The sequence below is a fragment of the Enhydra lutris genome, unplaced genomic scaffold, assembly GCF_002288905.1.
Source record: "Enhydra lutris kenyoni isolate GAN:26980312 unplaced genomic scaffold, ASM228890v2 scaffoldscaffold111, whole genome shotgun sequence".
Classification (NCBI taxonomy): Eukaryota; Metazoa; Chordata; class Mammalia; order Carnivora; family Mustelidae; genus Enhydra; species Enhydra lutris.
In genome coordinates this window covers 744,294-769,486 of record NW_019154195.1, presented here as the reverse complement: position 1 = coordinate 769,486, position 25,193 = coordinate 744,294, and the positions used below count along the sequence as shown (strand labels likewise).

Genomic DNA, 25,193 nt, shown 5'->3' with positions numbered 1-25,193 from the left:
TGGCAACACCAAACACCCTGCCTGCCCTCGGGAACACACGGCGGTACTCTGGGCACGAGCATTTAAAATCACCAACAGGGGCGCCTGGGTGGCTCAGTGGGTTAAAGCCTCTGCCTTCGGCTCAGGTCGTGGTCCCAGGGTCCTGGGATCGAGCCCCACATCGGGCTCTCTGCTCCGCGGGGAGCCTGCTTCCTCCTCTCTCTCTCTCTGCCTGCCTCTCTGCCTACTTGTGATCTCTGTCTGTCAAATAAATAAAATCTTTAAAAATAAATAAATAAATAAAATCACCAACAAACAGCACAAAAAAGCAAAAACTGTGGCACTCCATGGACTGCAGAAAACACACTTGTTTACAAGATGGACTGAAACTGGGCGTGGGGCAGGGAAGCAGAGGGTCGCCTTGTGCCACTTCAGCTGGGACACGTGTGATGGGGACTCAGCTTTTTCTGTGCTCTGCGCACATCTGGGAACGACCTCGGAAACACCAAGAGTGGTAGGCTGTAGGTGAACCCCAGGGAGTGTGCAGCTTCTCAAATACGGAATGCATCGATTATGAGGGGCAGCCGTAATAATAACAGTAACTACTAGTAACGGGGCGCCGCTCAAAAGGTTGATGGGGGACATTCTAGGGAAACGCTTGCAACTCCTGGTACCCTAACTACTGGCCCTGGGCAGGCGAGGAAATGGGCCTGGAGAGGGAGAGCGACCAGCTTGCTCACGGTGGTGGAGCCGGGGTTTGAACTCAGCTAGACGGGCTCCAGAATCACCAGCTGCAGAAGGGCAGAGGCCTGCACTGTTTGAGCCTGCCTCTCGGGCGCCCCCCATCTTCTCTGGGGGAGCTGTGAGCCCCGGGGGCGCCTGTTGAGCCTCCGTCCCCTCAGTGTCATCCAGGCTCCTGGATGAGAGACCACACACGGATCCCAGCCCTGCCGCCGTGCAGCAGTGTGCCTGCGAGCCAGTCACTTCTCGTCTCTGGGGTTTTCGAGAGAAGTGTGCGAGGTGATGTGCTTGGAACAGTGCCTGGCCCAGAGTAAACCTTCCATTTACTCGTGCCACGCGTGTTAACGGGGCCGACTACGTGCCAGCTCGGGTCACGGCGAGCCGACAGAATAAAACCCACAGAGACAAAAGCCCTGACTTCTGGGAGCTGATGGTGTAGAAGGGGACACCACACAAGGAGCTCACAACTCAGCACATGATGGCAACTCTGAGGGTCGCCAGGAAGGACAGAACCTCCCCTAGAGGGTCTGACCTCATGGTGGGGGCAGGGAGAATGGGAGCGAAGAGAAGTCTAGTTGTGAAGTGGATGAGCAACGGGACAGGTCGGGACGGAAGAGTGTTCTAGGCAGAGAAGAGCAGATGCGAAGGCCCTGGGGCAGAGCCAGGCTCACAGGCCTGCTCTGATTATATTAGTTATTACCATATTGCAACAAACTCCCTAGAACAGCCACTGTCCCAAGCCGTCCAAGGGCTCCTAGCTGCCCCGTCCCTTTCAGGGACACCCTGGACTAGCTCATAGTGCTGTGACTCAATGGTTAGCTCTGGGCACACAGCAAGGGTGGGGCAAGGGTACTCTAGGGTCTTGGTATGCTGGTTCCTGCCTCCCACCTTCCTGATACCAGTTAAATATTTGGAAGACAATGCCTGAGGGGAAAGACGGAACTTACTTAATGTTTTGTGCTCCCACCAGGCAGGGCTGTTCTAGAAAGTGGGGCAGGAGAGGAGAGGGGCACCTTACCACAAGCAAGGCAAAGAGGATGACTCCACAGCTCCACATGTCCGCCCGACGGCCGTCATACTTCTCCCCCTGGAAAGGAGCAAGCCCGGCCATGACAGGGTCTCTCCACCATACTCTCCCCACGCCTCCCTCCTCTCCACCCGCTCACTCACCTTAATCACCTCCGGACACGCATAGTGGGGAGACCTGCGGAGAGAGGCGGTGTGAGCCTCTGGCCGGCTTCTCGCCCCCTCCCTGGGACGACGCAGGCCAGGCCCCCACTCACCCACAGCTGGTCTCCAGGAGGCTGTCCCCCACCTGCAGGGACGCCATGCCAAAGTCTGCGATGCGGATGTTGTTCTTCTCATCCAAAAGCAGGTTCTCGGGCTTCAGGTCTCTGTGGCTGAGACAGGCAGGTGGGGCTCAAGCCTCTGCCCTCCTCCTGGAGGCCGAGGCCCCATTTGCTATCTCTCAGAGGCGGGCACTTCTGGAAACCATTATGGGCAACTCCCAACGTGCTCCAAGCGGTGAGAAGAACCTGAGAAAGCCCCATGTACCCATCCCCCAGCCCCACCTGTTTCGACTCTGGGCAAATCTCTCTTCTCTACCTAGACACACGCTCTCCTTCCTCCACTGGATTATTTTGTAGGGGACCCCGGACCGTGTATCATTTTATCCACAAATACTTGAATATCTACCATGTGAGATATTCTGGGCAAAGAGGGCTAATGTTGAGCTATTCAGTATTGAAATATTGAAAATACTTCCATACTGAATAATAAAAAGAATATGGTCACCCCAAGCCAGTCACTGGTCCCTGGAGGGAAACCCCTCAAGTTTTAAGGGTTGATGTTTGGGGGTGCGGTGGGGCCTGAGGATTCCAGCTTCTGTCGGACATGGTCAGTAACTGGGTCATACTTGTTAAATATGTTGACTATTGCCCCCTAGAGGTCAGCGCTTGTAACGTCAGGGCTTTGACTGGGTCTTGCCAATAGGACTGTGTGGACAGTTGAAATGGGCAGCCTTCCCAGGACCAAGCTTTATCCCCACCTCTGAGCCCCTCCACCCTGACACCTACCCCAGCTCCAGTCCCCACCCCAGGGAGGGAAGGAGCGCAAACAAATGCGGGTGAAAGATGAGCTGAAGGCCATTCCGTGAGGAAAGGACGATCTTTCCGTATGGACAGTCAGATGCCAAAAAACCGAACCTCAACCCTTGACTCACATCACAGACAAAAATTAATTTGAAATGTATCCCAGGCCAGAATACAAGAGCTAAAACTATATAACTTTCAGAAGAAAATGGAGGAGGAAGCCTTAGGGACAAAGATTTATATAGATAGAGCAGAGAAGACAAACAGTAAGAAAAAAAAATGACAAACTTGAATTTATCGGAATGTAAAACTTGCTTTTCACCAAACATTGCTATAAAAACAAAAGTGGAGAGCCTGGCTGGCTCAATTGGGAGAGCATACGACTCTTTTTTTTTTTTTTTTTTTAGAGAGATTTTATTTATTTGAGAGAGAAGGCAGAGAGAGGGAGCACAAGTTGGGGGAGTGGAGGGAAAAGTAGATGTCCTGCTGGGTGCAAGCTCCATGTGGGGCTCAATTCCAGCACCCCAATTTCATGACCTGAGCCAAAGTCAGACACTTAACCAACTGATCCACCCAGGTACCCCGAATCAGTGACTCTTGATCTCAGGGTCATAAGTTCAAGCCCCATGTTGGGCGTAGAGATCACTTAACTAAATAAAAAACTTTGAAAAAATTAAAAAATAAAAGGGGGTGCCTGGGGGCTCAGTAAGTTGGGCGACTGCCTTCGGCTCAGGTCATGATCCTGGAGTCCCAGATAGAGTCCCATATTGGTCTCTCTGCTTGCCAGGGAGTCTGCTTCTCCCGCTGACCTCTCTCCTCTCATGCTCTCTCTTCCTCAAAGAAAAAAATAAAATCTTAAAAAAAAAAAGAATTAAAAAAATTAAAACTCAGAAGTATGTCACAAACTGGAAGAAAATACTTGAAAAATATACAGTTAATAAAAGATTTGCTCTTAGGGGCACCTGGGTGGCTCAGTGGGTTAAGCCTCTGCCTTTGGCTCAGGTCATGATCCTGGGATCGAGCCCCGTATCTGGCTCTCTGCTCAGCGGGGAGCCTGCTTCCTCTTCTCTCTCTGCCTGCCTCTCTGCCTACTTGTGATCTCTCTCTCTCCGTCAAATAAATAAATAAAATCTTAAAAACAAAACAAAAAAAAAGCAAAAAAACCCCCAAGCAATAATTTAAAAAAAAGATTTGTTCTTAGAATAAAGAATTCTGAGGAGGGATGCCTGAGTGGCTCAGCTGGTTAAGCATCTACCTTCAGCTCAGGTCATGATCCTGGGGTCCAGGGATGGAGTCTTGCATTGCTCAGCAGGGAGCCTGCTTCTCCCCCTGCCTGCTGCTCCCCATGCTTATACTCTCTCTCTGACAAATAAATAAAGTCTTGGGAAAAAAAAAAAAAAAGAACTCTTAGGAGTTATTTCTAGAGCTATCTCTTGTTCCTAGAATAAAGAACTCTTAGAACTCAATATCAGAAAGACAACTCAATAAAAAATGGGCAAAGAACCTGAAGAGACATTTTTCCAAGGAAGATAAAACAAATGGCCAATAAGCACATGAAAAGATGTTCTACAACATTAGTCATCAGAGAGATGCAAATCAAAGCCACAACGAGATACCACTTCATACCTACTAGGACGGCTATAATCAAAAAAGTCAAATGATAACAAGTGTTGGCAAGGACATATAGAGATTGGAACCCTCGTGGACTGCTGGCAGGGATGGTGAAGGGTACCGCCACTTTGGAAAACGGTCTGCCACTTCCTCAAAAGGCTAAGCAGAGTCCCCATATGACCTGACAATTCCAGCCCCAGGGATGCGCCCGAGAATTGAAAACAGAGGTACACATCAAAACTTGTACTTGATTGTTCCCAGGTCTGTATTGTTTACAAGAACCAAAAAAGAGAAACAATAAAGTGTCCATCCACTGGGGAACGGATAAAGGAGGTATGGCACAGCCACACGATGGAGTACTATTCAGCCACAGAAAGGAAGTACTGATACACATTACGACAAGGAGGAACCCTGAAAACGTTTTCCTGAGTGAAAGAAGCCAGACACAGGCAGCCACATACAGTATGATTCCGTTTACATGAGAAGTCCAGGATAGGCAAGCCCATGGAGATGGAGGTGGTCAGAGGCTGGAGGGGTGACTGCTTCGTGTACAAGGTGATGATTTTGGGGGTGAGGAGAATGTTCTAAAATTACATAGCAGCGATGCGCAACACTGGTTATACTAAAATCTCCTGAACTGTATACTTTAAAAGGGTGAATTTTATGATATGTGAGTTTTATCTCGATTTTAAAAAAGGGATAAAGATTTATTTTGGGGCTGCACCACACTGGCTTCCAGTCAGCCTTGTGGGCAGTGCTCATCTCGGCCTCCCCTCAAGCTGCCCCCTCACCAGATGGAGTAGCTGTGGCAGAAGTCCAGCGCCGACACTATCTGGCGGAAGAACTTCCGGGCCTCCTTGGGTGTCAGTCTCCCCTTCTTTACCAGGTAGTCAAACAGCTCACCTCCAGAGACGTGCTCCAGAACCAGGTACCTGGGGGATGTGGAGGGGGCAGAGGGCTGGAAGGGGCATGTGGAGGACCAAAGAGCCTGGACTCTCTTTCAAAAGCCCCCGGAACCCCAGCACAAGACCCCCATCCCACTGGCCTTTGGAAGCAGAGTATCCCAATTCCCATGAGTCCCTGGTAGGAGAAGACTCCAGTTCCCATGAGCCCCTGGGAAGAGGAGACTCCAATTCCCATGAGTCTCTGAGAAAAGAGACTCCCAAGTCCATCAGCCTCTGGGAACCCAAAACTCAACCCCAGCGCCCCCCACCCCCCATAAGCTCTGCGCAGCAGAGACTCCCATGACGACTTTAGGAGTACCAATTCTTGGACTCCTAGTTATTCCTGCAGGTAAGACAACTGTGTTAATGCCTAGAAGACAGAAACACCTCAGTTCTCAGAGGACCCTGGGAAATAAAGACATCTCCCCTCCCCCATTCCCATTAGCTTCTGGAAAGCCAAGCCTTTCATTCCTATGAGCCTCAGTTATTAAAAAAAAAAACAACAACACAAATTCTCATTAATTCCTGGCAATAACAATTGCAGTGTGCTCCAATCTAAGTCAACGACAGCGAGGTTTTTTTTAAAAAAGACTACAAGTCCCATCAGTGCCTGAGAGGATTAAAACTCCCAACTCCCACAAGCCTCTGGGATATGGACTCCTAATTCCCATCAGCCACCTGGATCCTTAAGACTCCAAATCCCATCTGGCTCCGGGGGCCAAAACTCCGATTCCCATCAGCCCCTGGGAACAAAAGCTCAATTTCTAGGAGCTTTTGGAAAGCTGACAGTCCTCTGTGAAGCCCAAACTCCCATGGGCCCCCACTATTCCTACCTAGGTGGAGGAGTGGGAGAGTGAGCTCCACCAGTTGGTGACAAAGCCCCACCCTGCCGCCACACCTGGGGAAGCCTGAGGACTACAATTCCCATGAGTACTTGGGGGCCGGGCCACTTACTGCCGGGCGGAACCTCCCCAGCATCTGATGGGTACTGGAGTCAGTTCATCCTGGGGACTGCGTGGCGGGGACAGGGATCTGTCCCCTCACTCGCTGCCCAGCCCAGCTGTCCCTTGGGTCACCAGAGTCCAGACAAAGGCCTATTGTCTGTACCCTGGACAGCTGGACTCCACTCCCATCTAACTGGGGGGTAATCAGCTTTGAGATATGGATCGGAACTCCTAAGAAGGCCATTGTTGGGGTGTCCATCATATAGCACCCAGAATTATGTGGGAGGAGGGGGGACTAGGAAGAAGCAGGATTCACAGAGCCTCAGGCTTTGATAAGTCCCCATGGCCTCCGCAAAGATGTGCAGGGCGGGGAGCTGCCCTTAGCAAGCCGGACCCTGTTGAGGACATCTGGATTATCTAGTAGAGAGTGTTCCCTGCAGGGCCGTAGGGCGGGGGCCTGGGGCTGGGGCAGAAGGGTCAGGATGGACCGCTGTCCCTCACCAAGACGGCTAAGGCTTGGCTGTCCTGTTGCTAGGGCACATTTGGCCCTTAGTGCCAGGCCAGTCAGTGTGGGAACAAGGAGGATTATGTGTGTGTTGTAGATGCGTGTGTGGGAGGGTGTTCTGTGCAGGAGCGAAGAGGCTGACCGGCCCTTCAGGGGCTCCAGCCAGGAGAGCTTAGGTTTCTCCAGGCCTCTCTAGGCCTTGTTTCCAGAAAGGTCCTACCCTAGGAACTTGGGGTGGGGGGGTGCATGAGGGCTGGGTGTCTATAAATACCTACAAATATTTCTTGTTCTCGTAGACATCGTGTAGCTTGAGGACATGTGGGTGTTCAATGAGCTTCAGGATGGCTATCTCCCGCTCCACCTGGGGGTCAGTGGGGGACACAGGAATGAAGGTCAGCATGGCCTCCCTCCCCCCACCCCACCCTGTCCCCAAACGGACGCCCTGCCCCAGTGCACACACACCTTCATCAGCACCGACTCAGACAGCTTCTCCCGGTTCACGATCTTGATGGCGACCTTCTGACCCGTGATGCAGTGCACCCCGAGTTTAACCAGCCCTGGGGAAGCAGGACTGAAAATGGGGGGGTGTGCTCCCAGAGCCCTCTCCCAGCTCCTAAGTCCCCCTGACTCCTCCTCCTTTCCTTGCTGGCTCTTTGACAGTGGCCTGAATCGCCCTGACCGAGCTCTGAGGGCTCTCTTCTTCCTGTTTTCCATAGACATAGACCTTCGGTGCTGTCCCTTCTTTTCTTTTGCCCCATCTCTGCTAGAGAGATGCAGACAACCCATGTGGGGCTCGAACTCACAGCCCCGAGACCAAGAGTCTCCACCAAGTGCTTCCCTAACTGAGCCGGCAAGATACGCCTGTTCTGTCCCTTCTGATTGTCCATTCCTCTGCAGTCGTCCCGGTTCTCACCCAGACTCTCTGTCCTTCTGTCCATGTCTCCACACAATCTTTCCTCACTGTGTCTCTATAATGTTGTCTCCCTGACTGCCGCCTTCAGCCTCCCTCTCTCTCTCTCAGCCCATCACTTCCTGGAATTCTCTGCCCTTCAATCTTCTGGAGGCTCCATGTCTCCCGAGGAATGTACTTTCACATCTGCCCCCTTCCCATACCATCCTCTTCCACCTCCTCCTAAACCCTGACCTTTTCATCCCCTTCTTTGATCTGCTTTTAATAGCAGCTGTGGCTGGGAGCATTCAAACCCCAAGAGTGCGCCCACTTCCCAAGAGTAAGCCCTGAAGCCACAGATCCTGGAGTGGGGGCAGGGGGGCAGCCCCTCCTCCCTCTGACCCAGGCGTCCAGGACCCATGGCCCCTTCCTCCCCCATAACCCAGGAATTCAGGTCAGTGACACCTTCACATCCTTACCACTAGGATCTTGAGGTCTGAGCCCTTCCCCTTCCCTAGCGCCCTGGCCCTCAGCTTCACAAGAGATTCTGGGCCCACCCCTCCCGGACACAGGTGTGCAGCTCCTGCTTCACGCCCACCCACCCTCCACCTGGCAGGAAAGAGGCCAGGGCTGGAGCCAGCGTTTAGCGACAGCAAAGGATGACCCCTGATTCCCCAACCACTCCTGGGAGATTTGACTCTCGGATCCACCTTTCCACCTGGCCGTTCGTGTTCTCCACACGGAGCCAGCACGCTGGAGAAGGGGGAGACTGCGGCACACCCCACCACCCGAGCTTCACTGCCGGTCACCCGGACAGCCTGCCAGGGGAGCCCGAGGCCCTCCTCAGCCAAAAAGCAGTGCAGAGAGAAGCGGCTGCCCAGGGTGCACCCCCATCCCGAGGCGTACTGCAGCAAGGACCTCAGCTTCCAGGGCCGGCTGAGCCCCTGCTGCAGGCTGGCCTCCCTTCCCCACCGAGGCCCTGGAGCCCCTCCAACTTCTAACCACCCTCCCCAACCGTGAGGTGGGAGCCTCTGGGCCTCAGCACCTCCCCCCAAGAGTCTAAGCCCCCGGCCCCTTCCATCCTGGGGACCCAGCAGACTTGACCCTAAGTCCCTTCTCTGTCAGGGACCCCGGGGTCTGGGGGATCAGCCCCTGCCCTTTGAATACCCACGAGTCCGGCCCTCGCCCCCCAGCTCTCCTGCCCCCACCCCAGGTGTCCCCTCCCCTGACTCACCTGTCTGTCCTTTGCCCAGCGTCTTCTCCAGCCGATAGGGGCCCACATATTGGGCGTGCTGGGGTGGGTGTGGGTGTGGGTGCGGGAGATGGTAGGCGGGGGAGCCCCCGCCCCCCTCCTTGGCCCCGGACGACATGGTGCCCTTGGTCCCGGTCCGACAGGCCCCCCGGCCGCCCCCCCTGCGGCAGGTCGCCCCGTCCCTCCGGTGGGGGCCGGCGACAGCTCCGTCCCGGCCCCCCCGGCTGCCCCCCACCTCTCCGGGGGTCCCCAGGGGGCTGGGCTGGGCCCCCCCAGTCGGCGGGCCGCGGAGCTGGGGGAGGGGGGGCTGGCCCGGGGGGGTCAGGCCCCGGGAGTCAGCATGGCCCGGGGGGGCTGCGCGGCCCCCCCTCCCCAGCCCGTCCCTGGCCGGCCCCCCCCCTTCCTGCGCCTCCCCCCGCCGGGGGGGTCTGAGGTGCGGGCCGGCGGATGCTGCAGGCCGAGGTCCCCCCCGCCCCCCCACGCGCCCTCTCTCCTCCGCCTCCTCCTCCTCTCCGCCTCCCCCCGCCACCTCGTCCTTTCTCTCCGGCACGCTGACATCACCATCCGGGGACTCCGGGCCCTTCCCCAAAGTTAACCCTTTCGGAGGGGGGAGGGGGAGCGGGGGCAGGGGGCGGGCCTGGGCGCCGGAGGGATGGAGAGGAGGTGGGAGGGTGCAGGGAGGGATGGGAGGATGCAGGAGAGGATGGAGGAAAGGCGAGGGAGAGAGATGCGGAGCAAAGAGACCGGGCGAGAGGGAGCTACACAAAGGGAGAGGAAGTGTGACATAGAGATGGGGACAAGAGGCAGCTCGCTAGAGAGATGCAGACAACCAGAGACAGCGCTGGCGCAAGGCAGGGAATCGGGCTGAGGTGGGCAGAGAAGGAGAGCAGAGTGGGAAGAAGAGACTGGGAGATGGGAGAGAGTCGTAGGAAGGGCCCCAGCTGGAGAGAAACCGTGGTGGAGAGGCACAGAGGAGGGAAAAAGAGGGAAAGAGCCAGCCAGAGAGATGGAGAGAGACGTACAGAAACGCAGATGTGAAGGGGAAGGTGAGAGAAGGCGAGGTGGAGAGACACAGGTGAGGGGAAAGAGATAGGGAGGTGGGGGAGAGAGATGGGCAGAACAGAGAGACAGAGACAGGGAGGGAAGGATGTGGAGGTGAGTGAGGCACAGACAGACAGAAGGATGGAGGGTCAGAGGGAAAAGTGGGAGAGAGGGAAAGGGACCAGGGGACAGGAAGAACAGACAGGTGGAAGGAGAGAGATAGAGAGGCAGAGCTATGGCAAGGGGGGACCTTAAAAGAACAGTAGTGTACATACAGATGCAGGGCACATGCTGGAGAACATGGGGACAAAGAAAGAGGGTGACAAGCAGAGCCAGGGAAAGAATTTGGGAGTTGCTGAACCAAGACTCAAACAACGTGCTTCCCCAGGCCTCCCAGCCTGCCCACCCAGGCCTCCTGTCCCACTAGCGTCAGGGAAATCCATACACGGTGCAGGTTCTCAGATGATCTTGGCCCACACCTCCACTTAGGATCCTTAATGCTCCTCCAGAGAAACTTCCAGAACCCCCTCATGTCCCTGTGTATTTTTTTAGATGCCTGAATATTCTCTGTGCCCAACACAGGGTCTCCTCCATCTTCACGTGGGCTTCCATATAATTCTATATCCCCGCCAGGGCACATCCCTGGGTCTGTACCCGGAGAGATCTCCACAGAATCCAGGACTCCCCTGTATGAGGTACCCGAAGGTGTTAGGCACCCCTTTAATCCCTGAGTCCCCCATAAAGTGGACCCAAGAGCTTCTAGGCTCCTAGTCAACCACCTTCATCCATAAACCTTTACCGAGGGTGACATCTGAGCTGGCATCGTTGTCCAAGTGGTGAGGGGACAGCAGTGAACCAGATCAACAAAGATCCTTGTCCTGTGGAGCTCTCACAGTAGTGGATAAGGCGGGTGATAAGTAAGATAAGCAAAATATACCGTACGTTTTGATAATTGAGGCCAATGCTAAAGAACAGATTAAAGCAGGGAGGGGGACAGGAATTATTCATTGGGTGGAGTATGATTCTTGATACAGGGCCAAGAAAGAACTCTTCAGTGAGGGGACACTGAAGGAAGATGAGGGTCAGAGCTGTGTGGACAAAGTACCGTCCATACAGGGGACGGCAAGTGCAAAGGCCCTGTGGTGGAAGTGTGTCTGGTACATTGTGGGACCATTGAAGGGCCTATGTGGCCGGAGGGGAGCGAGTGAGAGGGAGAGAGAAAATGAAGTGAAGAGGTAAATCACATACGGCCTTAGAAGCAGGGCAACCATACACCTGGTATTCTGTAATTATTACTGGGGTCTGCACTCTGAAGTACCCCGCTGTACCTGGAAAACTGTATGCTCACCCTACTTAGAAGGTCATTGTAGGGACTATGGATTCTATAGCTACCTGGAGAGTTTTCGTGTGGGCCACCATTATGTTATACATATATTAATGTACACAATGTTACACATGATTACATACGATGGACACATATGTTATATGGTATTATGCATGGTAGCACGCAGTAAATAGCCCAAATGAACTTGTAAAATCCCGAATGACAGTCCCCACAGATGCCCACATCCTAATCCCCAGAACCGGCGCATATTATCAACCCGTGACAAAAGGGGCTTCGCAGACATGACTGAATTGAAGATCTTAAGATGGGACTAGGGTCCTGGCTATCTGGGGGTCCTAATGTAAACACAAGGGCCCTTCAGAGGGGGAGGTAGGAGAGTCAGAGGAGGAGATGGGATAATGACGGGAGCAGAAGCCGGAAGGATGCAGCCACAATCCAAGGAGCGCAGGTGGCCTCTAGGAGCCAGAAGAGGCCAGCAGCAGAGTCTCTCCCAGAACTTCAGGAAGGAACACAGCCAGGCTCACACCTTGCGTCTAACCCAGGAAAAAGTTTTAGACTTCTGACCACCAGAACTGCAAGATAATATATCAGTGTTGTTTTAAGCCCCCCAGTTTCTCATAATTTAAAGGCACCAATAGAAAACTAATACAATAGGGCACTGGGGGTGGGGGTGGGAGCCCGGACCCCCGTCTGAGGGCTATTGTGGTCAGTGCTACAAATACCCCCACAGTGCACACGGCTTCTATGTTGCCTTCCTATTTCTGCCCCAAATATAACCTGGCCCACCCCAGGCCTAGCGGTGGGCGCCACCTGAGGGTGAGCACAGCCTTCTCCAGGCGCGGCGGGGTCTCTGATGAAGACCAGCACCGGGGGTTCTTTAAGCCCAGCTCAAGGCGAACACCTCTACAGCCCAGGCGCATTCCCAGACTTGAACCCCAAAGGCCGCGCACAGAGTGGGTAAGCCTCGCAAAGCACCGCGCCCGGGGGTTTTGCTTCAGCTTTGGCCTTCAAGGTGAGGGACCTGCACGACCTGCAAGGAGGGGGTGGGGCCTAACGGGGAGCGGCCCGCTCACCAGCACGGGGCGGGGCTTAGGGGAGAGGCGGGGTTCAGTTGGGAGAGGCCGAAAGGCCTAGAACAGGGGCGGAGACCGAGGTAGCAGGGAGGGGCGGGGACATAGGTGTGGGCGGGGCCATCGAGGCGGAGCTAGACTTCGGGGGCGGGGCGTACGCCGAGGCAGAGGTGGAGCTTGCTTGGAGGTCGAAGGGGCGGAGCTCATTAAAGAGCGGGATCCGGATCGGGGGCGGAGCTCAGGCTGAGCGAGGGCGGAGCTCAGGCTGAGCGAGGGCGGGGGGCGGAGCCGAGCGCTGTTTCCGGCCAGGTTAGGGCTTCAGAGTCTGGCACGCCGCCTCGGCCTCAGGTCAGCCCCAGGTTGGGAGGGTGCTCCAGGAACTTCCGGGCGAGACTGGCGTATTTCCGGTTAAGATGGCGGCGCCCACCACAGTCAGGTGCGGGCGACTGTGTCTTTAGGCGCCGCGGCGACTCGAGGCCCGGGGAAGGTGAGGCTCAGGGAAGTGAGGTCCGCCCCGCTTTGGCTCCCCTCTTTGGAGAGGTAGGAGGAGATTTGTTGCTAAGACGTCCAAAGGGAGGACTTGTTGCTATGGAGGTAGGGCGGAGGGGTTGCTAAGAGACGGAACGCATTTATTGGAGATGGGGGAGGGGGTTGCTCGGTGGAGTGGGTGGGGCCTGCTGCGAGCGGGGAAAGGAGGGGCTTGGGACTTTGGGGAAGGGTCCCGTTGGTATGGAGGAAGCAGAGGGGTCTCAGGTTTGGGGTCATGGGGGGGCTCGGAACTCCCCTGAAACGTCACCTTCTCAGCAGACCCCCAGGAGTCGACCCGTCAGGACGCCAGAGCTACCTCAACGGTGACCACCCCCTACCCCAAACACATTCTTCCCTTCACAAACCGTCCATGGCGGACCAAGGCTCGGGGGGCAGCCGCCTCCCCCTGGCGCTGCCCTCAGCCTCCCAGGGCTGCTCATCGGGGGGCGGCGGCTCCTCGGCGGGGAACTCGGGCCATCCTCCGCCCCCGCGAAACCTCCAAGGCCTGCTGCAGATGGCTATCACGGCGGGCTCTGAGGAGCCAGACCCCCCTCCAGAACCCATGAGTGAGGAGGTAAAGGTGGGGACCCAGCGAAGTCGGGGGAGGGGTGGCCCGGGCAGGGGCGGAGTCCAGGGGTGAAGGCGGAGTAGTAGGCTGTACTGGTGCTAGATGGGTTATTGTCCACTGCAGGTCAGAGCTTCTAAGTGTCTGCGAGGGCAGATGCCCGCATCCCAGCTCCGCGCGGGGATGCGGAGTAGCCTCGAGGTGAAAAGGAGGGAGGGTTCTGGGAGCCAGGCCGACCTGGTTTCAGCAGTATCCAGCTGTGTGACCTTGGGCATATCGCTTCATCTTTCTGACCAGCAAGGTTTTTTTTTTAAATTCAAGATTCTATTTATTAGAGATAGAGCGTGCACAAGCGGTGTTGAAAGGCAGAAAGAGAGGGAGAAGCAGGCTCCCCACTGAGCAGGGAGCCCAAGGTGGGGCTCCATCCAAGGATCCGGGATCATGACCTGAGCCAAAGCGGATGTTTAACCGACTGAGCCACCCGGTCACCTCTGAGCAGGGTCTTTATGTGCAAGCTGACGATAATGAGAGTAGCCGGGGTGCCTCATGGGGGTGTTTCTGAGGGGCCACATGGTGCTGGTGCAGAGGCAGGGCTCCTGCAGGCAGCAGGCTGTCGTGAAGACTTAGGTGTGACTTCAGGCTTTGTGCATGGCCGACTGTGTGACCTTGGCAGGTCACAACCTTTCTGGGCCTCAGTTTTTCTCGTCTGTGAAGTGGGGATGACAGAAACACTCAGAGGGCTGTCTTGGAGATGAGTAGCAATGTCTGTCTTATGGGATGTTCAGTTGACGGTGGTGTTTCCAGTGTATAAAACATCGTGGTCACCCAGTAACTTCCATGATGTCACCTTTAGGACAATGAAGTAGGAACAGGCACAGAAAGATTAACATCTTGCCTAAACTGTTCCAGGACTTTGATTACAGAGCCCACATTTGAGCACTGTTAGGCCCAGTGGAAAAAGAAAATTCAGTGGCCAGCTCTCAGCTGTCCTCTTACTTGACTTAATAGGCAGCGTTTCGTTACTGACCTCCTCAAATCTCTTTCTTCATTTGGTTTCTAGAACAACACAGTGTCCTGCTTTTCATCCTCACTCACTGGCCGTTCCCCATTCCCCAGCCGCTGGGTGATGGCACACACCAGGGCTCTTCTCTTCCCTACCTCTGCCCACTTCCTTTGTGATCTCATATCGCGTTGAGATTTTATGCTGATGACTCTCAAGTTTATATCGCTAGGCCAGTAGTTCTGATTTGATTCCCCTGGGGATAAGTGGAACACATGGAGACGTGTCGTCCCACTGGGGTCGGTGGGGGGGCTACTGGCGTCTGGTGGGTAGAGACCAGGGGTGCTACTCAACATCTTACCATGCTCAGGACACTGGCATCTCTCCATGTCCCCTCCCCCGCCCACCCACAAGCTCCCCAGCTCAGAGTGTCCATAGAGCCAGGGCTGAGAAAGCCGGGTCTAGGCTGCATCTCCTCCCTGAGCGTCAGGCGGCCTACGCAGTGTTTCACCTTGGGTGCGTCATAGATCCTCGAACTTAACACGGTGGAAAATGAGCTGTAATCTCTGCTCCTGTTGCTCCATACCTTCTCGTACCGTTTTCCCCATCCCCTTCTGGTTGCACTGGACAGGCCTGGGAGTCCCTTCTCTCACACCCCGTAGCCAGTCGCCCCGTAAGTCTAGTACCTAGGAAATTGTCTTGGGAAAGGCCTCAGTAGGCATCCGTTGACTGAAGGAACAGGGAGCTCTCAGATGTTGGCTCTTAAACGGAGCAAGCGTTATTCAAGAATTCGTCACTGATGGACGTTTGCTTCTTGCCCTGACCCTCCTGCCCTGGCTTGTACGCCAGAGGCGTCAGTGGCTGCAGGAGGCTATGTCAGCCGCCTTCCGGGGCCAGCGGGAGGAAGTCGAGCAGATGAAGAGCTGCCTTCGAGTGCTGTCCCAACCTACACCCTCCTTGGCTGCTGAGGCTGAGCTGGCCTCCGACCAGCAGGAACGCGAGGGGGCCCTGGAGCTGCTGGCCGACCTGTGTGAAAACATGGACAACGCTGCAGGTACAGCCAGGCCTGCCCGGGGCTGCCCCTTGTCTCCCTCTGTCTCTTCCCTCCTCCTCAGCCCCACCTCCTGCTGGGGCTTCGCTCTTGTCCTTTCTCTCAGGGACCACACCACACCACTGACCTCTTCCCCACCCTTCCAGCCTCCAGCCTCTCCCTCTCTAGGCTGGCTCCAATTCAGGCTCTAGAAGAGACTCTCCTGTCTTCCTGCTTGGTCTTCCTGCTTGGTCCCCTCAGGAGTGACCTCCTCTCACCCCACCGGCCTGACAGCAGGTCTACCTCCCTGATGTTCTCCAAAACTGCTCATTTCTCCCGCATCTCTTGAGAGTGCACCGTCACTGCCTAGAACATGAGCGAGGAGGTGGTTCTGGGTGGCGTGGTCAGAGAAGGCCTCCCCAGGGGGTGCCAACTGATCAGAGACCTGAAGACCAGAGCGATCCGAGAACCGCGGGGCTGTGGTTGAGTAGGTTAGGAGATGAGCTCTGGAAAAGGCATTCCAGGCACAGGGAATGGCCAGTGCAAAGGCCCTGAGGTGGGAACCTGCCTGGAGTGTGCGGGAACAGCAGCAAGGCCAGCGCGGCAGAGTACAGGGAGTGAGGGCTGGAGGTAGAGGGTGCCACTGGGTGGAGCCTTGCAGGCTGACGGAGGCTCCGTGGGTTTTGTTCTAAATGCTGAGGAGCCCTTTGGAGGGGCGTGCGGTAGGCATCGAGGTTGTAGATGGGTGTTCCTGGTTCTCTGGATGTTTCTCTAAGTGGAATCGTAGACTCTGAGCTCTTGGGGCTGGCTTCCCTGAGTGTGGCGTTTTCAAGATTCTCCGCCTTGTGGCCTGTCTGGGAGCCTTACTCCTTCGTGTGGCTAATACCCCGCATGCTCGCCTGTTCTCCGCTGACGGGCACTTGGTCCTTTCCACTGTGGTTATAGAGAATAGCGCTGCTGGGAGCTTTGGTTCCTGCTCGCCGGGATTTGGGGTATTTACGTCACAGTGGACCTGTGATAACTTTGCATCTAACTTTTTGAGGAGCTGCCAAGCTCACTGGTACCACTTCTTTTTATTCTTTCTAACACAAAAACAGGTGGTGGGCCGTAGTTTGCCGAGGCCTGGTCTAGGGGAGGTTGTGATTGTCACAAGGACTGGGGGGCAGCACTGGCATCCAGTGGGCTGGAGTCCAGGACCCTAACCTTCCATGTGCTGGTGATAGGAGACACGCTGGCCCTGGAGGGACCCCCAGTTGGGCGCTTGACGGGGCCCGCACTTGAGGCAGACCCCCCCCCCCCCGGAGCCAGCCTGCCCTGCTGTATTCGTGTGTGAGGGCTGCCGTAGCCGCGGGGGCTGAAACAGAAGCGTATTTTCTCAGGGTTCTGGAGGCTGGAAGTCTGAGATCCTGGTGTGGCCGGGGCTGGTCTCTCCTGGGCGCTCTCCCCTTGCTTTGCAGGCAGCGCGGTCTCCGTGTGTCCTCACGTGGTCTTCCCCGTGTGCCCGTCTGTGTTCTCATGTCCTCTTAGAAGGACACCAGTCTTACCAGGATCGGCACCCACCCCGGGGACCTCACTTGACCGGGATGATCTCTTAAAGGGCCTGGTCTCCAATTACAGTCGCATCCTGAAGCACTTGGGGGCTGGGCCTTCAGCAGGCGAGTTTTGGGGGGGTGCAGAGCTCAGCCCATCCCAACTGGACTCTCACGGCCCCTCTCCCTGGCACAGACTTCTGCCAGCTGTCGGGCATGCATCTGCTGGTGGGCCGGTACCTGGAGGCGGGGCCCGCGGGGCTGCGGTGGCGGGCGGCGCAGCTCATCGGCACGTGCAGTCAGAACGTGGCGGCCATCCAGGAGCAGGTGCTGGGCCTGGGCGCCCTGCGCAAGCTGCTGCGGCTGCTTGACCGGGACGCCTGCGACCTGGTGCGCGTGAAGGCCCTCTTCGCCATCTCCTGTGAGTGTCTGGGCAGCTGGGGGGGCCGAGGGGGACAGGCCATACCGGCTCATATGTTCCCGTCGCCAGTGAAGACTGTGCTGGGCGTTGGGGACGGGGTGGAGAGCCCGTCAACCCCTCACCGGGCAGAGAGTCAGATTCCGAGGACATGGGAGCGCCACTCAGCTCAGGTGCTTCCCGCACATCAGGGTCTGTGGCCTCTGCGCTGTTGATGCTCCCTGTGGTGAGGAGTGGCGCGGCCTGCACGCCGTGGGGTGTTGAGCAACAGCCGGCCTGCACCCGTTAGAGAGAGCGGCGGCTCTCACTCCTGCCGTCTCCTGGGGAGCAGGTGCCGCTACGGGACGAAGCCAGCGCCTGTGGGGCCCTCCGTGCCCGGCCCCACGCCAAGCCCTGTGCACATGTTACCTTGTGTAGTCCATGCACACAGCCTCTGAGGTAGGGAGGCCAGACCCACGTGGTGGAGCCACCCGGTCAGGTCACCTAGGGGACAGCCCGGGGCACCCCGCGGAGTCCTACAGATGTGAGGCGTGAACCCAGGCTGCGTTCTTCTCCGTGATTCACCGTGAGCTGGGCCTCCGTCTGTGTGTGTGCTGTGCTGGGGGCCCCACTGGACTGTTTCCTTTTTTTTTTTTTTTAAAGATTTTTATTTATTTATTTGGCAGAGAGAGACACAGCGAGAGAGAGAATATAAGCAGGGGGAGTGGGAGAGGGAGAGGCAGGTTTCCTGCTGAGTGGGGAGCCCAATGCGGGGCTCGATCCCGGTACCCTGGGATCATGACCTGAGCCGAAGGCAGAGGCTTCACAACTGAGCCACCCAGGCGCCCCGGACTGTTTCCGTCTTAAATCAGCTCTACGGGGATAGAATTCACAGGTTATGCAGCTCATCCTTTGAAAGTATACAGTTCAGCGTGTTCTGTCGGTTGTGATCACTGTCCAACCCCAGGACATTCCCATCCCTCCCAAAAGAGCCGCATTCCCATTAGTAGCCCCTCCTCATGCCCTCCCTCCAGCCCCTGGCAGCCCCCAGTCTGCTTCTCGTCTCCGTGGAGTTGCCTGCTCTGGACGTGTCCACCACGTGGCCTTTTGTGTCTGGCTTCTTTCACCGAGCTCGTGTTTTCGGGTTCATTAGCCTATACCGGTGCCTCATGCCTTTTTATGGCTAAATAATAGGTCGTTTCCAAAGGGGCTGTGTCTTGTTTATCCGCGCATCAGTTGCTCAGGGGCGGTGTCAGGCGGTTTCTGTCTCTGGCCGGGTGGCAGCGCTGCCTTGAAACACTGGACAAGGTTCATCGTGGACGTGTTTTCCTTTCTCCTGGGTGGGCACGCCTGGGGTTGGAATTGCTGGGTCCCATGCCAACCCCGTGGTTCTCTGTTTGATGTTGGAGGAGAACCCATTTCTTCCACTTCCAGTGTTTGTTTTTGTTGTTGTTGTTTTTAAAGGTTTTATTTATTTGACAGAGAGAGGGAACACAAGCAGGGGGAGGGGGAGAGGGAGAAGCAGGCTCCCGCGGAGCAGGGAGCCCGATATAGGGCTCAATCCCAGGACCCCGGGATCACGACCTGAGCCGAAGGCAGACACTTAACGACTGAGCCGCCCAGGCGCCCCACTCTCCCAATGTTTGTGACACCGAATGTGGGGGGGGCGCTTACAGATGACCAGTTTTCAACTCTCTGGACAGCAGCTGGGTGTTCTGCGGTCCCTTTCTGATCCGTTCTGACACCAACTCCCGGGGGTTGGCACATCTCAGGTTAAGGGCTCAGTTGCATGAGATGGCCCCTGGCTGGCCGGGTCCCTAGACCATGCAACCCTTGATCTCGGGGTCATGAGTTCAAGCCTCATGTTGGGTGTGGTTTAACTTTAAAAAAAAAAAAAAAAAAGTTTGGGCTTCGTGTACTTCTTAGTTACTGGGCATATACTGGGTGTTCCCATGACCCCCCTCCTCAGGTTCGATAATTTGCTAGAACAGCTCACAGAGCTCAGGGAAGTACCTGTGTTCGGTGGCTTATTACAAAGGCTACGGATGAACAGCCAGATGAAGATGGGCATAGGACGACGAGGTCTAGCAGGGTCCCGAGCACAGGAGCTTCTGTCCCTGGAGTCAGGGCACACACACGTGTTCACTAACCCAGAAGCTCTCTGAACCTCGCCATTTAGCCATTTCAGTGGGGGCTTCCTCGTGGAGGTGTGATGGATCATGGATTCCGCTCCCGTCCCTCTCCTCTGGGGGTTGGGAAGTGGGGCTGGAAGTTCCAGGTTTCTAATCCTGGCTTTGGCGTTTCTGGTAAGTAAACCCCATCCAGGAGTCCGCCCACAGTCCCTCCCTGGAATGAAAGATGCTCCCATCAACCGGGAAATTCTATGGGTTTTAAGAGCTTGGTCTCAGGAATGCAGGCAAAGACCAAATATATATTTGTCATGTCATGGTGGCCCTGGAAAAAGAACAGAGAGGCTGGAAAGGAATTTTGGCAAGAGCGAGAGAAAGAGGCCCAGAGCGGTGGTATCTGGAAAGTCATGTCCAAAAGTCAGGAGACAGATGGACAGACAGACCTCTGGTGGCTCAGCCACAAAGGATAGACAGAGGACTCAGTTGCCCAGAGGTACCAAGAGCCAGAGCGGGATGCGGGAGGGATGGGGCAGACTTTTCTTGTAATAGCTGACATTAATTACGTCTCAACAAAAGCCACGGAGAAGTTAATGCTTATGAAGCTCAGGCTGGTTGAAGTTAGGGTGGTGAGGGGGGCGAGGGTGGTTCTGCTGTGGGTGCTGATGGTAACCTGCCCCTCCCTCTCTCTCACCTCCCCTCCCCCAACCCAGGCTTGGTCCGGGAGCAGGAGGCTGGGCTGCTGCAGTTCCTTCGCCTGGATGGCTTCTCGGTCTTGATGCGGGCCATGCAGCAGCAGGTGCAAAAGCTCAAGGTCAAGTCGGCGTTCCTGCTGCAGAACCTGCTGGTGGGCCACCCCGAACACAAAGGTGGGGCGGCCAGGGGAGGGAGCCCAGGGACGATCCCTAAGGGAGGGCAGGGGGAGGGGAATGCCTGGGGGAGGGGTGTGGACTGCCCCTCTGACCCCCAAGACCCTTCCCCCAGGGACCCTGTGCTCCATGGGGATGGTACAGCAGCTGGTGGCCCTGATCCGGACAGAACACAGCCCCTTCCATGAGCATGTGCTTGGAGCCCTGTGCAGGTATGCTGGGGCCTCCGAGGGGGCGAGGCCTGGGGCCGGCGCCCCCACCTCTCCGCTGACACCACTGGGCTCCAGCCCCGCAGCCTCCTCCCCTCTGGGATTCAGGACTTGGGGGCTTTTCCACGGAGGGGGCAGGAATCATTGTGCTGGCCCTCCCGGAGCATTCCTTTCTCCTCACATGTGGGGGGCTGACCCGGCAGCCTGGGCAGAGGCGGAGTCTCTCTGACCCCACTCCCCCCGCCCCCGCTGCTCACGGGACCTGCAGATTAGCGTCTGGAAAAGATGACAGAACAGAGCAGCGGTTGGAGCAGGTGGCAGCTCCCGCGTGTGGAGCGGCTGCAGGCCAGGCTGTGTGCCGGGCGTCTTAGTACAAGTCTCCCCGTAGGTCCTGGGGTGGGCTGGGGACAGCGTGAGGTCTGTACTGCAGATAGGGAAACTGAGGCCCAGTGCAGGGAACCGTCTCGCCCCGGCTCCTGGGGGAGGGGCGGCCCTGTGCAGAGGGAGGCCCAAGGATGGCTCTCCTGTCCCCGCAGCCTGGTGACAGACTTCCCCCAGGGCGTGCGGGAGTGCCGGGAGCCCGAGCTGGGCCTGGAGGAGCTTCTCCGTCACCGCTGCCAGCTGCTGCAGCAGCACGAGGAGTACCAGGTACGCGGGGCCTCGGGCATCACGCTGTGCGCCGTGCGCCTGTGTCCTGTCCCTTCACTCACGTGTTTCTCCCGCTGTCTGCTCAGCAGGTCCTTGCTGCCCCTGCCCGGGCCGCGGGCCCGCGGGAGGATGAGGAGCTTGGAGTGTTTGAAGGGGTTAACTGAGTCATTTGTTTATTATCCAATTTTTTTTTTAAGATTTTATTTATTTATTTGACAGAGATCACAAGTAGGCAGAGAGGCAGACAGAGAGTGAGAGGGAAGCAGGCTCCCCGCTGAGCAGAGAGCCCGATGTGGGGCTCCATCCCAGGACCCTGAGATCATGACCTGAGCCGAAGGCAGAGGCTTAATCCACTGAGCCACCCAGGCGCCCTATTATCCAAATTTTCTAAGTATTTACATCCCATCGGATATTTAATAATTACTTGATAAACAAATCAACGATTAAAGAAAACCTGTTATTTAGTTAAATAGGAAGTATTAAAGTGTATTGAGGAACAAAAAATTCAGATATTTTTTTATTTTTATTTATTTCTTTTTTTAAAAGATTTTATTTATTTGACAGAGATCACAAGTAGGCAGAGAGGCAGGCAGAGAAAGGGGGAAAGCAGGCTCCCTGCTGAGCAGAGAGCCGGATGTGGGGCTCGATCCCAGGATCCTGAGATCATGACCTGAGCCGAAGGCAGAGGCTTAACCCACTGAGCCCCCCGATGTTTAATTAAATGAGTAATAAGTGACAAATACTGCGGTAGATGTTTAGGCAGATGAGTAGCAAACGAGCGATCCCTCGGATAATTGGACGGTCAATCCCGAGTCCGTGAGAGACGCGAATGGTTGAACTACCATGGACTTGTTGAGTCGTCCAGATGATGGAGGCGAAGTTCCGCCCAGACGCTGGGCTGAGCCAATGGCCTGTCCTGGGACGTCCGCGCTGCCCAGTGCGTCCCTCCGTGACACTGTTGACTGTTTGCAGGAAGCTGTGGGCAGCGAGGAGCAGGGACGACCAGGAGAGGCGGCTGCTCACCCCCAGGAGCCTGGCCTGACTCCAACACCCGGACTTGTGGAAATACACGCGCGGGGATTGTGCGGTCCTTGGGGCCCCAACCCGGCCGGGGCCGGGGTGTTCGCTGGGGAGCGTGTCAGCTGCTGCTCGCTGTCTTGGCGCGCCCGTTCCCGGAGCTGCTGGCACGCCAGGCCCCGGGCAGGGCCCGCCTGGTGAGGGAGGCTCATGCAAACTGACCAACACTCCTTTTTTCTTTCCTTTTTTCCTTCCAAAAAAATCTTTTGCAACTTTGTTGGGGTGTAGTTGCCATATAATGAGCTCCACTTATGGGAAGTCTGTCACGCGAGCAGTTTAGACACGTGGACACACCGTGGGAACCTCATCCTCATCCCTCCGTTGGTCAGGGGCGGCGCATGTGGGCGCCAGGCCCCGAGCTGGATACCAGGGACTTGGAGAGGAGCCGCGGGATCCAGTCTTGGTCCTCACGGGGCCCGGGGCGGGGGGAGAAACATATAGGCAAACACACTGGAGTAGTTATTTACAAAGACACACCTGGTGTGTGTGTGTACGAGCACGTATGGCTCACGCGGCATGGGTATCTGTGTAATTTAACATTCTGTTCTGGACAGGGTGACGGCAGGAAGTTAGGCCTGCAGTGAAGGAAACAGCCTGTGAGGGAGCAAGGAGGCCGGGCAGTGCTGTTTTCCGTGCGGTGCTGCGTTCGCTCCCGACAGCTGCTCTCACACTACAGCAGACCGGGCGGTTTAGCGCGTTTTAGCAGAAACACGTTGTCTTACGGTTCTGGGGATAGGAGCCTGATGTCCAGGTGTCAGCAGGGCTGTGCCCCCTCTGAAGGCTCCGGGAGAGAATCCTTCTTCTTCCAGCTGCTGGTAGCTGTTGGCATTCCTTGGCCCATCCCATACGCCATGCCAGTCTCTCCACATGGCTTCTTTCCCATGTGTCTGTGTCTTGGAACTCTTTCCAGATACTTAAATAGAGGTCTGCTTTAACTTTTTTCTTTCTTTCTTTTTTTTTAAGATTTTATTTATTCATTAGAAAGACAGCACGAGCGGGGGGAAGGACAGAGGAAGAGGGTAAGTGACACAGGGCTTGATCCTGGGACCATAGGATCGTGACGTGAGCTGAAGGCTGAAGGCAGACACTTAACCCACTGGGCCACTCAGGTGCCCCAAGGTCTGCTTTAATTTTAGCACCGTTGAATAATGCAAGTGGCGTGGTGTTCTGAGAGGTCATTCTATCATGAGTTAGACGGCCCTCTTTTGTATTTTTGTAGGTAAACCTAAGAGTTAAATTTCATGAGTCCTTTCTTGTGAGAAGGTCCTGTGGTCACATGGTTCAAAATTCAAGTTGCACGGGAGGGTGAACAGTGGAAAGTCTCCCTGTTGCCTGCGTCCCTAACCACCCAGTAGCTCCCCCAGTTCCATGTGTGACCTTCCTAAGACAGTCTGGGGACACAAGTAAATGTGTGTATAAATTCTTCTTTTTTTTCTCTCCCTTTTGTGCAAAATCTGCCTGTCCCGATCACTTTTCTGCTCCTTGCCTCATCCCCTTTCACAGCATCTCAGGGAGGAGTGCAGAGGAGTGTGTTGTGTGTGGCTTTTCCTTGTTTGTTTTGGGGCTGCGAGGTAGGTTGCTGCTTTCGTGTCATGACCCCTCTTACTGGACACGCTGGTTGCTGCCAGCACCCTGGCTAGAAGAATAACCCTTTACCTATGTTTATGCGGTGAGTGTGTCTGTGGAGCAGCTGCCGGAAAGGGACAGCTGTGTGAGGGCAGAGGAAGGGTGAAGTTACAGAGTTAAGGGCCGTTTTTGCTATGTTTTGCCGAGTTGCTCTGTATAAAAGTTGGACCAGTTGTTAGTCCAGCCGTGAGAGTGCCCAAGTGTACCTCAGGCCATTTGACCTGTTTTTTCAAGCTGATCGGTGAAAAGTAGCAGTGTAGTCCGGTTTACACTGGCGTTTCTCCTGTGAGTGAAGTTGGACGGTTTTCCCTTTCTGTGAACCGTTCATGCATATCCTGTGCCCATTTGTCTACTGGGTGGTGGCTGTTGCAGTGGGTTTGTTAAAGTTCTTAAACTATAACATACGTTAGCCCTTCCGGATGAGTTGCAGATTTTTCACCCCACATTGTTGTTTTTCTTTGTTTTTTTGTTTCTGGCATCTTTTTGCCATGCAGATACCTTTTATGTTCGCGCGGTGCCACTTATGAGTGCTTCTTTCTTGGTTTCTGGGGTCTGTACCTGTGGAAGGGGTTTTAATTTTGAGTGGGGACTAGTAGGGGTTGGTCATACCCAGTTGTTAGAAGGAGCCCAAGGGGCCTGAGATGAGGACAGACCAGTGGGGTGAGACGGCCTTGGGCGACCCCCCCCATTCTGGCTCAGTAATCCAGGCATAGGTGCGAAGAGAAACAGTGAGTCGTGGATCTCAGCTGAAGTCAGAGGACGCTGGGAGGCTTCTGGGGCACGCAGTGGGGAGGGAAGAGAAGCTGTCTCCAGGCGCAGAGCATGCTGGAGCCAGGGGCCCGCCGTGCACTCAGGACTCCCACTCTTGTCCCCCCAATCTAGGAGGAGCTGGAGTTCTGTGAAAAGCTGCTGCAGACCTGTTTCTCCAGCCCAACGGATGACAGCATGGATCGGTGAGCCCAGCGGCTTATCACCCCTCTCCGTGGGAAGCTCAGGCGTCCTGCCTCCCCGGGGGAGCAGGGCCCTGTGGGTGCGCGGCCAGGGCGTGCCAGCCCGTCTCTGCTCAGCCTTTGGAAGGGGCGCGGGGGAAGGTGCCGGCTCCCTGGATCCCGGCCCTCCCTGTGTTCTCCCTTCTGTGTCCACACTGTTCTTCTAATAAAGGTGTTTCTCCTCCTCCA

General features: G+C 55.9%; 2 protein-coding genes across 11 annotated transcripts in view; one reads left to right on the top strand and one right to left on the bottom strand.

The window, feature by feature from the left end:
• The window catches only part of LOC111139572 (BR serine/threonine kinase 1), a 17,819-nt gene extending 8,637 nt beyond the window's left edge, over window positions 1–9,182 (bottom strand). The window contains exons 1-7 of one of the 2 annotated variants that reach the window (XM_022491891.1): window positions 8,938–9,182; window positions 7,277–7,371; window positions 7,090–7,175; window positions 5,213–5,353; window positions 2,004–2,120; window positions 1,891–1,924; window positions 1,739–1,807 (exon numbers count right to left, since the gene is read on the bottom strand). In XM_022491891.1, the coding sequence (XP_022347599.1) occupies window positions 1,739–1,807; window positions 1,891–1,924; window positions 2,004–2,120; window positions 5,213–5,353; window positions 7,090–7,175; window positions 7,277–7,371; window positions 8,938–9,073 (678 nt within the window). In that variant the 5' untranslated portion in view covers window positions 9,074–9,182. Of the gene's footprint in view, window positions 1–1,738; window positions 1,808–1,890; window positions 1,925–2,003; window positions 2,121–5,212; window positions 5,354–7,085; window positions 7,176–7,276; window positions 7,372–8,937 lie in introns of those variants that run through there. The other variant, XM_022491892.1, reaches the window with a different exon arrangement.
• The window catches only part of LOC111139577 (HSPA (Hsp70) binding protein 1), a 27,321-nt gene extending 2,128 nt beyond the window's left edge, over window positions 1–25,193 (top strand). The window contains exons 2-9 of one of the 9 annotated variants that reach the window (XM_022491903.1): window positions 7,111–7,206; window positions 13,219–13,513; window positions 15,354–15,558; window positions 17,260–17,484; window positions 20,300–20,455; window positions 20,571–20,667; window positions 21,201–21,312; window positions 24,898–25,193. In XM_022491903.1, the coding sequence (XP_022347611.1) occupies window positions 13,310–13,513; window positions 15,354–15,558; window positions 17,260–17,484; window positions 20,300–20,455; window positions 20,571–20,667; window positions 21,201–21,312; window positions 24,898–24,972 (1,074 nt within the window). In that variant the 5' untranslated portion in view covers window positions 7,111–7,206; window positions 13,219–13,309 and the 3' untranslated portion in view covers window positions 24,973–25,193. Of the gene's footprint in view, window positions 1–7,110; window positions 7,207–12,723; window positions 12,760–12,782; window positions 12,899–12,933; window positions 12,952–13,128; window positions 13,514–15,353; window positions 15,559–17,259; window positions 17,485–20,299; window positions 20,456–20,570; window positions 20,668–21,200; window positions 21,313–22,284; window positions 23,351–24,897 lie in introns of those variants that run through there. The other 8 variants (XM_022491902.1, XM_022491901.1, XM_022491899.1 and 5 more) reach the window with 8 other exon arrangements.